Below are 14,404 nucleotides of genomic sequence, written 5' to 3'. Positions count from 1 at the left end.
ACACACACATACACACATGCACAGACAGCAGACACACACACACATACACACATGCACAGACAGTGGGCACACACACATACACATATATACAGACAACAGGCACACACAGAGAGAGACAGCAGACACAAACCCATACATATATACACAAACAATGGGCACACACACACATGTGCAGACAGCAGACATATACACATATATACAGACAACGGGTACATACACATACATGCACAGACAGCAGAAACATGCACATACACACATGCACAGACAGCGGGCACACACACATACATACACAGACAGCAGGAACACATACATACACACATGCTTAGACATTGGGCTCACCCACATACACACATACACAGGCAGCAGACACACACACATGCACAGACAGTGGGCACACGTATATATACACATAAGAAGTTATTATATATCTGACCAGAGTTTCTTGCTAATTTATTTGCCTAAAGCAAACTTGTAGTATCTGAGTAAATATCCTGAATAATATGAATCCTGAATAAATGTGCTCTGGATTGAATGGTATTCAGATTGTGAGATAAGTAAGGTGTGATTTTGTTGTGTTGGCTTTTCAACCTCTTTTTTGGCAAAAGAGGCTCGTGACTAGGAGATTTTTACATCAGAACTTTATGGTTAATGCCTACGTATATGACATCAAATCATAAAGTCGTAGTTCACTTTTGATCAGTGCCTTTTATGTGAAATCAAATCCTTTAATTATATTAAAAGTAAAAACTCTGTCAATCCTAGTTTATACTCAAAGCACAGAGTAGTTATTTTCTAATAGGTATTTCATGTAATACAAAGTGCATGCCCTTTGTATCTGTTGTAAAGCCATTGCAATTCATCTTCACTAGGAATATGCTAAGATAGCCTGTAGTAAGACTCATCCTTGTGGACATCCGTGCGGAGGTGTTAAAAACGAAGAGCACTGTCTGCCCTGTCTGCATGGCTGTGATAAAAGCGCGACCACTCTCAAGCAGGACGCCGATGACATGTGCATGATCTGCTTCACTGAGGCGCTCTCTGCAGCCCCGGCCATTCAGGTTATCTCAGCTTTTAAATGGGCCTGGATTTCAGCAGGAGGATGTAGAAACATGTTTCTGAAATACAAAGATTATCAGAACTTTCTTTGGGTTTGCCAAGGAAAAGTGTCCTGTAAATATATATTCACTAATATATGTTGAGAAGACATTCTATTACGTCATGTTCTGCTTCCATCTGCGGGTCCACCTGTCACTTGATGATTTTTGTGAGCCTGTGTATGCAATGATATGAAAGGAGAAATGACTGGAGTTTCAAATAGCTAAGCTCGTCTTAATTTCAGACAATATTAGTATGTACCTAGTCTGTATTTAGTGATATGTAATTCAGTACATAATAGAAGTTAGCACTGTATTTGCTAAGTAAGAGCTTTAACTTTTGACTTTTACGTGTATATTCGATTTCTATAATTAATTCTTAGATAATATTCTCAATAAAATTTTAACTCATTAAATGAGTAGTTTCTTTAATCTATATGATAGCTATATGATACATAGTTTCACATTTCCCTGACCTAACCTACTTTACATATGTAGTTCTTACATTAGTGGAATTAATGCATTATTAAAAATTATAAGTTGAAATCCTAGTCAATAGTTCCCCGTAAAGTCCTAAGATCTCGGTACTAAAGTGCTTGGTTTTTCTCTGCCGCCTTGGCACAGCTCTCCCACATTGAGAGATTCCCTGCTACTTGAGTGTTGTCATAACTGCATTTGCTTACGTCCTTCTGGTTCTTTCTTTAAGCTGGACTGCAGTCACGTATTCCACTTACAGTGCTGTCGGCGAGTTTTGGAAAACAGATGGCTTGGTCCAAGGATAACATTTGGATTCATATCGTGTCCCATTTGCAAGGTGTGGAAGTAACCTGAACGTACTTACTTATATTTTATTTTTTTCTCATATTTGCTTTCATCTCAGATAGCTACCAGGTGTTTTTTCCTGTTCCTGTTCTCTGCCCCCCCTCCCCAGGCTCTATTATTTTCTGTCTGCATCCAAGTAGAACCTGAAATAAAAATATAAGATCTCCCTAGAGTAGTTATGGGTTACTAGAGATATACTTCAGTGCTAAACTGTTTTCTTATCATTTAGACCTTAGGGAGGTGGCAGTTATTGTCATCAAATTGTCAGGTAAAAGCTGCCTAAATTTAATATAATATAATAAATATAATATAATATATGGCAGGAGAAATGTTACTTTAAGCATCATTGTGTATTATTGGTGAATACATCGCTGTTCAGACCTACTGAGAGTTACATCATGTGACATGGTTGTCAGTGACTAACAGGAAAAGGACCTTCTGGTGCTTGCAAGACTTGAGATTTGCTATTAAAAAGTGAACTATTGGCATTTAGTACCTTTAGAACAGCTCTTAGAACTAGTTAAAATAAGAACCTTTCCCTGGCATTACAACACTTTTCTATAAAGCAGTAAAGTAGGGAATTGCTTAGGCAACCTAATAATGATTAATAAAACACTTCTGTTAAAGAATGTAACAGTGTCTTTTCTATCCTTCTTGTTTTGTTAAGTACAGGCTGTTGTAATGGGCTTAGTATGAAAGAATCTTAGCCTAATTGTCACTTAGTTGGACTAGGGGATAATCCAAAATTGCAGTATTTTTTTCTTCGTTTTCATGGCGCCGCAGAACACAATCATGTTCAGGAGTATGGAAAAGACAGAGAAGATGGTATAGAGAAAATTAGTCATCTCTGACCTGACACTCTACCCCATCTCCAGGGAGCCAGGACACACTTAAAACCCACACATGAGGTCATGAGTCATATCTGTGGCAGCAAGACACCCTTTTTTCTCAGAACAGCTAAGACTAAGGGAGATATCTTTCAATCAGGAAATACAAAGCCAAAAAATGGAAAATTTTAAGCAGAGCTCTGATTCTCCCATTTTCCTTGCTATTAGCAAAATAGAACTTTTAAAAGTACTTTTCAGAATTATTTTTAAACCTGGCTCAATGGTTGGTACTTGAGTATACACTAAATGTTTACTGAACTGTTCCATAAATGCTTCTGTTAAAAATATTATTTGTATTTCAGAACAAAATTAATCACATAGTATTAAAAGACCTGCTTGATCCAATAAAAGAACTCTATGAAGACGTCAGAAGAAAAGCCCTAATGAGATTGGAGTATGAAGGTCTACATAAGAGTGAAGCAATCACGACTCCTGGTGTCAGGTTTTACAATGACCCAGCTGGCTATGCCATGAATCGATATGCATACTATGTTTGCTACAAATGCAGAAAGGTATGCTACAAAGTATCCTGAGGAGCCAAGCACTGGAGATTGCCCATATAATTAAGTTAAATTATATAGTGACATACAATTGTTCTTAAACCTTAGAGCTAGAAATTAAAACTTAGAATGTTTGATGCAGTATTTCAAATTCAAGTAATTTAGTTAACTGGAGAGAGGGAAATCCTTTTTACCTAAACAAACTTTTTCTAAAGTTTATAGTATTTCTCTACTAAGGATATTTCTCACCATGACTAATCCGCTTTTGCCTGTACAACTGATTCTCAAATAAACCTCTCTATTGCTGCTCTGTGGCTCTCTTTTACCAGCTTTCCTACTTACTAGACTGTATCTCCTTATTTTGGGTGATCTCTGGTACATTCATGACTTTTCCTGCCCCTTACATCGTTAGGACATCTCAAATTCTTAGAGGTTTATTTACCAGACATTTGAATTTCTCACAGATTCTTCAGTGTTGCCATCTGATATAATATACTTCAACCTTCACTTCCCCAGTGTATACTCCACTGATTCTGCCCACAGATTTCTGAGTCCTTGTTTTCTGTTATTATCTTCGCAAGTCCGTCTTCTTTTGTAACTGTAGTATCTTCCTGAGTTTTTCTGTGCCATCCTTAAACTCTCTATGGTGCTGCTAGTAGATTAGTGTTTCTAAACTCAGCTCTTTCTGGGTCATTCTTCTTTTCTAATCTTGTAGCGCTGTCTACCACTGCAGTCTCACCTCCAATAATACACTGAACAACACACGTTCTCCCAAAGTCAGCCTTGACTGCTCTACCACCAATGGTCCCTGTACTTGTACACAGTTGGCTTCTATTTCTGGAATGTTCTTCTCTACCCCTGCTGGACATTTACTTCTACCATACTAAATACACAGTTGCACTCCATCTGACTACTTCAGGACTCAGCTCTGGTTTCTCCTCCTCTGTAATGTGCTCACACTTCCCAGCATCATCACCTCTGCCTACAATTCTCTTGTCTTGCATACATCCATTGAAACACTTAACATACACTATTTTTGTTGGTTTACTTGTCTCTATGTCCCATTTTATAAGCTCTATAAAGACAAAGAATGTATTGTTTTCATTTCTCTATATCCAGTACTTGATGCCTAGTAATACTATGAATACTACATTATTTAAAGAATGAATAAATGAGTGAAAGATGAGAGGGAGGCCTTCACTGTAATAAAGAAAATGAAAGTAATGAATGGGAGGCTAAATAAATGATTGATAGGCACATAAATATACAGATAGAAATAAAAGGAAAGACCAAGGGTATATATTTGTAAGAGCTGTATTATTACAAATAATAAAATGTCCTTTATGTGTGATCACTGTGCAGACATCATAAATGAATAGTGTGCTACAACTGGGGTAGCAATCTCAAGTTTAAGAAGCCAAGCCAAGTAGAAGATACAGAAAACTGAAGCAGCTGGAGTAAGCAAATTGGCCTGGGATAAATGACATACTAGAAAAGCCAGATTTCGCTGACAAATGGCCATTTGTAAGCTCTGCATCAATGGAGCCTGTCTTTTTGACCTGTTTTTCTAGGACAGATAATAGATTCATATTGACTCACCTTATTTGTTTTCAGTTGGATCTAGCTTTTTGACTACAGACATAATGTACATGTAAATTGTCCCAATTTCTTGGCCTCATTTATTTTGTACCCAAAACAAGTAAAAATAAATTGGCCATCATGCTAATTTCATTCATTCTAGTTTTCATATTGGATATTGTTAAGATTCTGAATATAATTATGATTTATAAGTATGAATAGTATTCTGTAAAAAATTCATTAAATTTCTGTTCATTTCAAAATTATATGATCAGAAGATATTTAAATTGACTTTTTGCTTTCTTATTAAGCTTAGAATTTTAATTCTTTCCTAATTTATGTCAGGCACACTTTCTTATGTCTTACTGTGACTTAGGAATTGATAAGCATGTTTTAAACACTAGAAAGAAATACGTTGTTTAAGATTTCAAACTGAGAAAAACTCCAGACTTTGCCCTGAAAAAACATCATTTGTATTTACTTTATAACTTACTCAATATATTTGTTTGGAATATGTATATTCTCTCATCTTTTTCCTTTAACAGCACAGTTTTTTAGGCTCCCTCCTTCTGAAAATGTGTCTGCATTCCAAATTGGAATAGGTTTTTTTTTAAAAAAAAAAAAAAAAAAAAAAGGAAACAGATATGGTGGCACACGCCCTTAATCCCAGCACTGGAGAGTGAGAGACGACAAGCAGATCTCTCCGAGTTTCAGGCCAACCTGTTGTATAGAGCAAGTTTTTGTACAGTCAGGGCTGCACAAAGAAAGCCTGTCTCGAAAAAACAAAACAAAAGAATAAGTAAGCTAGCTTTATTTCTGACCCTGATTCTCCCTGCAGTTATCAGTATAGATATGTTCGCATGGCATTGTGAGGGAGTGGCTAACAGACAAGTCTTGATCGGACGTCCACTGCAGCCACATTGTATCTCTGTGCTTGAGCTTCATGTGAACATGGTTTTTCCATAGGCTTATTTCGGTGGTGAAGCTCGCTGTGATGCTGAAGCTGGACAAGGAGACGATTATGACCCCAGAGAGCTCATCTGTGGTGCCTGTTCTGATGTGTCTAGGGCTCAGGTATGCAGAACATTTTATTAGACACTATCAAAAGTCAAAGTTGGGCCTGGAGAAATGGCTCGGCAGTTAAGAGCACTTGCTGCTCTTCCAGAGGACCTAAGTTTGGTTCTTAGCACTCTCATCAGGCAGTTCACACCTTCATTAATGCCAGCTCTGAGATATCAACACCCCTAGCCTCCAACGGCACCTGTACTCATATTCACAAACACACATGTAGACATGCACGCATCTACAAAGAATTAAACATAATAAAAATAAATATTTTCTTAGTCAAAAATCTGTCTTTAAAATCAGGGCAATTACCCATGCCTCACTCTACCCTTGCACATAGTGTATTCCAGTATGTATCAGGATCATACATGATTTTCCAAATGTTCATGTATATTATTTCTTTTTACTGTTTTCATTTTATAGTTGTCTTCCATGAAGTGATCACTATATTAAACAAGGAAATAAATTTACTTATTTCATGTCATAAACCTGCCCTAAAACTTTCAGGCTTTCCCATTTTTAATGCAACTTTCATAGTAGACCTATGAGATTGGTAGGTAGTAAAATACCACTGTGCAACTTGCTAGCTCACTCGTGAGGAAAGTTTGCTCATTAGTCAGATAGATTGTGTGAGAGATTAAACTTCAATTAAAGGTTTTAATCAGATATTTTGGGACACATATTTACTCATTAATTTTTTTAACCTATACCATTGGTTTTTCAATCAGCTTTTGGAGCTACATATGCTCTCAAAATAATAATAAGTTAATGTACTTATTAAGTCTACTATGCATGTATTCATCTACTGTAAGTGTAGTTGAAATGGCTCACTATAATCTTGTGTTTCTCATCTTTGGTCATAGATGTGTCCCAAACATGGGACTGACTTCTTGGAATACAAGTGTCGCTACTGCTGTTCAGTGGCTGTCTTTTTTTGTTTTGGAACAACACATTTCTGCAATGCTTGTCATGATGATTTCCAGAGAATGACCAGCATTCCTAAAGAAGAGCTCCCACACTGTCCTGCAGGTATGTGTTCAATATTGTCAGCTCAGTTATGGTCTCTATGGTATTGAGTTGTAAACTGTTTCCAATGATGGAAGACAGTTCCTGATGGCTTCTGAATGTGATAAAAAGCAGAGGTCATGTGAAGGATTAAGAACCTCGAATGAAGCATCTCCCGAGGAAGGAGAGGAATGTCCACTGAGAATAGGAGAGGCCTGCTGCCGGGGAAGGAAACACAAGTCATATGAATTTTAATGTCTTAAAGTCATAGCAGAACAACATGTTTGTTTTAATTGATTTTCGGGGTGGGGAGATTAACTGTGGTGCTTTGAATATACTAGCAAATGCCATACCATTGAACAGAGTCATTGTAGTTTTTAATTTGGTGACAAGGTCCCAGTAAGTTTCCCAGGCTAGCCTAAACTCATGTGTAGCCCAGGTAGAACCCCCAGCCTGCAGTCCTCCTGCCCTCGCCTCCTGGCTGGTTGGGATAACAGGCCTGGCCACTTGGCCCAGCTTGTATTGTTGTGGGGCTTGTGGTTTTTTGGAGGTTGTTTTTTGTTTGTTCATTTCCTTAAGGAATTTTCCTAAAGGGGACAGATGATTTGATGTCGAGTACCTGGGGGTGACAACACAGTGAGCACCAGAAAGCAGGGAAATTGAAGAATCCACCAGGAATCAAGAAGAAAGACTATCCATGGAGATCAGGCTAAGGAAAAAAGAACACAAAACCCAAGAGTCTGAAAACAATTGTAAGATGTCAGGAACCTCGTGGTCACAGAGAAGAGAGTCCCAGACGTGAGAGTTAGTAGGTAGGGAGAAGCAAATAAGAATGGGAGGAGAATTCCATATGAGCTGTGTCTGTAGTTAGTATTAATACACGTTTACAAGTGACAATGTATAGTTTTGTTCAAGCTCGGAATCATACCTCCCACCTAGGGCTTTACAAATGGAGGGTCCCCTAGAAAGTGGTGCAGTAGCTTCACCTCTCATATTCACCACCCTGCAGTCCTAACTGGGATATACTGTATGGGGAAAGACAAGTGGGCGATAGACAGGGCTCAGTGCAACACTTGATGTCCAACAAGGGAGCAGGCTGATGACATCAAACACTGTCCGTTACCATTTAAAAACAGGAGAAAGCGGAGACAAAGAATGAATGAGTCTCTGCACTGTTGTGCATGGATCTCTAACTCAGAGCACAGGTCAGAAAAGCACTGATTAGTGTTTGCACTGTGCTGCCTTTGAGACGAAAGGGCAAAGTGGGATATACACGCACTATGTGCATAAGTAAATATTGCAAAATAAACAGGAAACAAGAAAACTGTAATTGATTAATTGTTGAGGAGAACTGGGATAAAACTGTAGAGATGGGAGGATAAATAGGTGATTTAAAAGAATCCTTTAACATTTTGACTTTTAAGTCATATGAAATATATTGCCATTTGATTGTGTCAAATTGTTTTACTGATCTCCATCAAAACCTTGTTCAACTGGTAGCAGACTTAGAATGAGAATGATTAGAGAGACCAGAGTATTAAGGGTGACTGTCAGTAGACAAAGATGGGAGCCATGAAAAAGGAAGAGGATTGAACTAAAGTCAGCAAATGGAGTGAAGAGCAGGGAGTATCAGAGATGATTTTAGCTCTGAACAAAAAAACAAAAAAAACAAAAAAAAAACAGCATTCAATAGAGGTTGTAGGTCTGGAAATAAACAGGAACCAGGAGAAAGTCCATTGTGCTACTTGCCCTTATGACACGGGAGGCGCCTGAGCAACAACCAGTTTTGAGTTGAGAAGATTTGAAGATGAGCAGAGTCATCTGGGAAAATCCAATTTATTTGTTTGTTTGTTTATTTATTTATTTATTTATTTTGGTTTTTCGAGACAGGGTTTCTCTGTGTCTTTGGAGCCTGTCCTGGAACTAGCTCTATAGACCAGGCTGGTCTCGAACTCACAGAGATCCGCCTGCCTCTGCCTCCCGAGTGCTGGGATTAAAGGCATGCGCCACCACCGCCTGGCCCAAATTTTACTAATAAAGGGAATTGTATTTTCTTAAAACAAAAATGCTAAAAATTATGACATTTGCAAAGAAATAAGTTCAGTGGTGGGGTAGTAGTGTGGATGAGAGGTCAGGCCAAGGCAGGGCTTCCATGTGCATGCAGATGTCCAAGTCAGACTACAGAGGGACTTTGTCCTTTAACAAGTGTGAGTCACAGGAGTGAAGGCACTAAGTAATATTCATCCCCTGGGCATTTTCATGCTTTTTTCTTATGGAATTTTTGCAAGCCTCCAAGGTAGAGAGTATTAGCTCCATGTTCACAAATTGAAAGTTGAGCCTAAAGAAGTTGGTGAACTGGAATAAGCTGATACATTTTGCCTAAAATTTGCCTTCCCAGCCTCACATTCCCCTTTGTCAACCAGTCAGAGAACTGGAGTAGAAGTTAGCAGAGTGTACAGTGACACCGGTAGAGAAGCTGGCCACATACAGTGTGCTTGAGGGATGGTGGAGCCCTTCTCTAACCACCCTCCACTCTGTTCAGGAGTAGAGGCGAGGAGCTGAAGTAGACTGTCAGTCTTTTTAGAGTCCGTGACAGAATGACAGGAATTCTCAAGTGTACTAATAAGTTTAACTGATCCATTCTGGAGTTGGGCAAGTCTGGCATCAAGATTCTGGCAGCTTAGTGTCTCGGGGGAGCACTCCCTTGTTCCTGGGCAGTGCCTTTTTGCTGTGCTTTCACATATCAGAAGGCCTCCCAGGTCCACTCACTCACAATGATCCCCTTCCTCTTGACTCAGGCCCGTCCCTCAGGCTGTGAATTTGCGGGCCATCCAAATGTTCAGGCTATACTATAATTCCCATATGTTCATTCCTATTTAATGTTTATACTGCCATGTAAGCAAAATATTGTTGTGTCCATCTAGCAGGTGACAGATCTAGGAATCAGGGCAGTTAATTGTACCTTATAATTAATAGTGTGAGGGTTGGATTTATACAAAAAATAGTGGTAATAGGGTTGGATTGCTATGATGCTTACAGGTGCTTACTTCATGTTGTCTGATTTTACTTTCCTGTTGCTGTTTCTCACCATAGTGTCAGGGAATGTTTGAGCTCCTTGGAAATACAAGTCTCTCTGTTCACTGTCAGTCCCTAGTACCTGGCAACACTGTTCACACTCTTAGGTCGTGAATGATTGTGAAGTGAATGTCCCCATATCTTTTCCTTGTGGAAGTCCAGTCACTGCAGTATGCAGAAGCTGCCGCAGATGGTATCATTGCCTGCACTGGATCTGCAGTGTTGTTTGAGATGGGAGGTCTGCTCCAGTTTATAATATATGACAAGCGGAATTGACTCATCACCCAGCATCTGCTGACCTCCCTTGTTGATCCATCCTGTTTGTTTAAAGCAATATAGCTGCCCTGGTCACTGTCAGCTCAGACCACTGCCCAAACCAGCAACTGGTGTTTCCTCTGAGATTAGCTGTCTTCACTTCCCTACACCCATGCCTTGCCCTCTTCTGTCCATGTTCAGGAATGGTAATGGTGGCTAACATTCATCACATGCTTTCACCATGCTATTTATTTATAATAAATCTTAAATTTTTAGTAGGAAGGGTCAGGTTTTGTTTTTACATTTGTATAAGCCTACTTGGTTTCAGACTGGTGTCTTTCCCACTGTGTTTTTTCTGCGATTACTACAGTCTATTACTGTAATGTTCATATTTTAAATGCATCTTGACTCTGCTACTAATCTCCTTTCAAACACTTTTAACAAATGACACTCTTTAACAGTCTTCCCATTTGCCAGTGTACAAATTTTTCTTCAGTGATTATAGATATGAATATGGTTTATTTGCATTTAAGTTTGATCATACTTGTAAAAAAAAAATTCCCCCACAAAAATCTCCTGTTTTTCTGTGCAGAATAATTTTCTGCTAAGATAAGGTGGGAGATTTTTGTGACCACTTTTGCTTCTTTCTTGAAAATGAATTATCCATCTCATCTACCAATAGAAAAAGCTTTGAGGCTCAGTGGTTCTCTGGGTAGGACATTATAGGTCAAGGACCATTTCACTTTATTACCTGATATAGATACCTGTATTTGTCATGCCCAAGTTTTCATGGTGAGCATATTTATGGTTTATTTATCCACAGTAATATTATTTCTTTGAATAACTTGATTTTCATTCATATGACATTTATTTGTATGTGTTTTAAAATTGCATTCCTTTACCTCCTTCAAAATTTGTGCAGGTCCCAAAGGCAAACAGCTAGAAGGAACTGAATGTCCACTCCACGTTGTTCATCCACCCACTGGGGAAGAGTTTGCTTTGGGGTGTGGAGTATGCAGAAATGCTCACACGTTTTAGAGCATTCAGATCCTTTGTCTGCAGAGACAATACTTGCCTTCATGCGATGGGAGGATGCAGTGAAGCTTAAACTCCACTCAGGATAAGAACGGGACCACTTTACATCCGTGAAAACGAACCATTCACAGTGCAAGAATGATGCCAAATACATGTACATAATTCTTGCTACGGAACGTTTCCCTGTTATTTTGGTTTATCTTCTTTCGAACCAAGATATCAAACTTGTGAGGTGTTTGCATGTGGCCATTTCCGTCATTGGCCTGTGAAGCATTGAACATTTATAGATAATTGGTATAAAAGGATCACCATACTCATGAACTAAGAATGATGCTGGCTTTCAAGCAGAAAAGAAAAATAATCACTGTTTATTGTATACTGCCTTTTGTAATCCTGTACAATTGCATCACGGGTGGGGATAAAAAGAGGAATATTCTGGTTTATTTCCTAGACTGTTATTTAAAAAAAAATGTGTTAGTAAGACCTATAAATGTAATAAGTATCTCACTGTATATAAAGCTATCAATGTTTGTCCTGTATAAGAATTACTAAATTACAAAAGCAATTTCATTTAAACTTCTAGGTTAAGTTTGAGCCTGAAATTTTAATGAAGTGCAATACTGAGTGTGCCTCATTATCTTGCAGCTGTAAACATATTGGAATGTACATGTCAATAAAAACCACTGTACATTTTTATACAGTGATAAAGTCTAATATTGTGTAAAGAATTTTTTGAAAAACAATTTAAACAGCTTATGAAGCCTAAAACCCACTTATAACACACTCATAATGTTCCTGTTCAAGAAAATAAAAGTATCAATAAAGCACACTGATGGTATCTTAAACACTGGGTAGAAAATCATGAAAATAAATACCTAAAGATATGTCTTCTCATAGACACATGTGCCAAAGACAGACAGGGCACATAGGAAAGGAGTCTGCATCTTTCTTCTTAGCCAGAAGCCTTTCTCACCTTTTACAGAACAGGTGTCTCTTCTACTTACTCTAATGGGCACAGCTCTCCGCATACTTAAGTATTAGTTACCTATTTGTTTTGCTGGTGTTTGGATTTTCTTTCCATTTGAGTTATTGGAAATGTTAAATTTTAGATTTATAATTAATCATAAGTCAGATTTTGTGTATTTCTGCTTATGTCTTGTCAGGTCTTTTACTGGCAGGCTGCATTTTGCAGTTTCAAAGAAAGGGCCAATTACTCCATTACTTATCTTGAAAGGTAATCTTATAAGGAGTCTTAAAGGAACCATAAACCTGAACTTTTACATATGAAAAAGAATCAGTCAGCTCTACTTTAAATCTTTAGGGTATATATCCACTCATCCGTAGTTTCTAATATCAGGAGATTGAGGCCAAAAATGTATATAAGGAATTAATCATCACAGACCTAGCAAGAGGAGCTAGCAACAATCAGGTCTTTTTGTAATTTTGACCATAGCCTAATGAGTTAGGCAGCTCAGCTATGTATCCTTGTGGGCTTTAGCTTGTTTTCTGGGGTCATTTATCTTAGAATTCTTCGCAAAGCATCTGGTCCAGCCTAAAGTTATTTTAAAGTTTTGTATTAATTAATGGTGCATGGCCGCCTTTTTTCAGCAGTAGAATTAGAGCCAGCCTGGCTTCTGGACTCAGGTGCTGTCTTGTCATCATTAACCTGAGCATCTCCTAAGGTGAAGCTCATAGACCTTGGCGGTGACACATATTCCTGTATTCATTTTCATTCATCAAGACTCTGTATAGGCTATCATTATCAGATTAGACAGCTTAGAGAGAGGTCATCTTCTTGACAATCCACAGGTAAAAATGCCCAGTAGGACAGGATGTTTCCAAAAGATAAACACGAGAGACATATTAGAGGCGTATTACAGGAGATCTCCCCGCCTCTACGCACACCATGCTAGACACCAGAGAAAGAGAGCTGCAGCAAACATGTAAAGGCACAGCAGAAGCAAAAGCCATTCTGGGGTCTGCAGTCCTGTGTCCTCACCAAAATGAGAGTGGCCCATCTGGTGGGCTGACACCTGGAACTTTGGCTGCTCGCTGCTCCTCTGGCATGGAGCATACAGTGTGTGCTCAAAGTGACTTCTCCATGTTTATGAAGAAGCCGTTCTTAATCCTACAGTCCCCAAGCTTTAGGAATAAATTACGACAAAGTACATGAAGAAGACGGTTGTGGCCACCCCCTAGTTCACACATCCCTGTTAGACCAGCCTGCTAATACTTTGTATAATGCGCTAGGCAAAAAAGAACACAGGCACAATAGTCGGACTTAGTGATTCTTTCTGTAAATAAACGTTTCCTATTTCCAACATTTCTTCTTAACCATCTGGTCCAACTCATTGTGCCCAAGATCTCTCTCATTCTGCCAATAATGCTATTTGATAAAACATTTGCAGTACCCTGTTCACTTTGGACTCAGTGTTTACTAGTTTGCTTGTTTTCCCAGATCCTTTTCATCCTCTGCCTCTCTTCCCATCCACTTTTGTCATTGTGCTTTACCTGGATGAAGTCACACTTTCCTGGTGGTGACGATACATCAGGACATTTCAGCTCAATTTCCTAAAAACTGCCAATAGCACACAGTGCGGGCTGGATGGGACAAGACTTGAGTGCCAATCCTAACGTGGCTAAGCTACTCATTCTGTGTCCTGTATACCTGTATACCTTCACTGAGCCATTTGTTTTAACTAATTTTTTTTCATAATATGAAATCAAGCCAAATAAGAAAGTATGTACAAGAGTGATTTAATTCCACAATAAAATATTTGGGAGATGTGTGCAGAGGTGAGAACTTTCACTTCACTTAGTATATTTTAACATTTTTTTTGTGTGGAGTCAAAAGTTCTTTTTTTTTAACTTTTATTTTATTTATTTATTTATTTATTTATTTAAGATTTCTGTCTCCTCCCCTCCACCGCCTCCCATATCCCTTCCCCTCCCCCAACCAAGTCCCCCTCCCTTATCAGCCCGAAAAGCAGTCCGGGTTCCTGCAAATGGACGGAAACAGAAAACACTATCCTGAGTGAGGTAAGCCAGACCCAAAAAGAGGAACATGGGATGTACTCACTCATATTTG

General features: G+C 38.6%; 1 protein-coding gene across 16 annotated transcripts in view; it reads left to right on the top strand.

Annotated features, from left to right (window-relative positions):
* The window catches only part of Mycbp2 (MYC binding protein 2, E3 ubiquitin protein ligase), a 231,364-nt gene extending 219,334 nt beyond the window's left edge, over positions 1 to 12,030 (top strand). For all 16 annotated transcript variants that reach the window (XM_026788400.1, XM_026788403.1, XM_026788402.1 and 13 more), the window contains 6 exons: positions 870 to 1,058; positions 1,801 to 1,908; positions 3,106 to 3,315; positions 5,848 to 5,955; positions 6,810 to 6,975; positions 11,204 to 12,030. In XM_026788400.1, coding sequence (XP_026644201.1) covers positions 870 to 1,058; positions 1,801 to 1,908; positions 3,106 to 3,315; positions 5,848 to 5,955; positions 6,810 to 6,975; positions 11,204 to 11,319 — 897 coding nt within the window. In that variant the 3' untranslated portion in view covers positions 11,320 to 12,030. The remainder of the gene's footprint in view (positions 1 to 869; positions 1,059 to 1,800; positions 1,909 to 3,105; positions 3,316 to 5,847; positions 5,956 to 6,809; positions 6,976 to 11,203) is intronic.
* Positions 12,031 to 14,404: the final 2,374 nt, after the last annotated feature.

This window comes from Microtus ochrogaster, unplaced genomic scaffold, assembly GCF_000317375.1.
Source record: "Microtus ochrogaster isolate Prairie Vole_2 unplaced genomic scaffold, MicOch1.0 UNK2, whole genome shotgun sequence".
NCBI classification, from domain to species: Eukaryota; Metazoa; Chordata; class Mammalia; order Rodentia; family Cricetidae; genus Microtus; species Microtus ochrogaster.
This window is presented reverse-complemented; position numbering and strand designations above follow the sequence as displayed.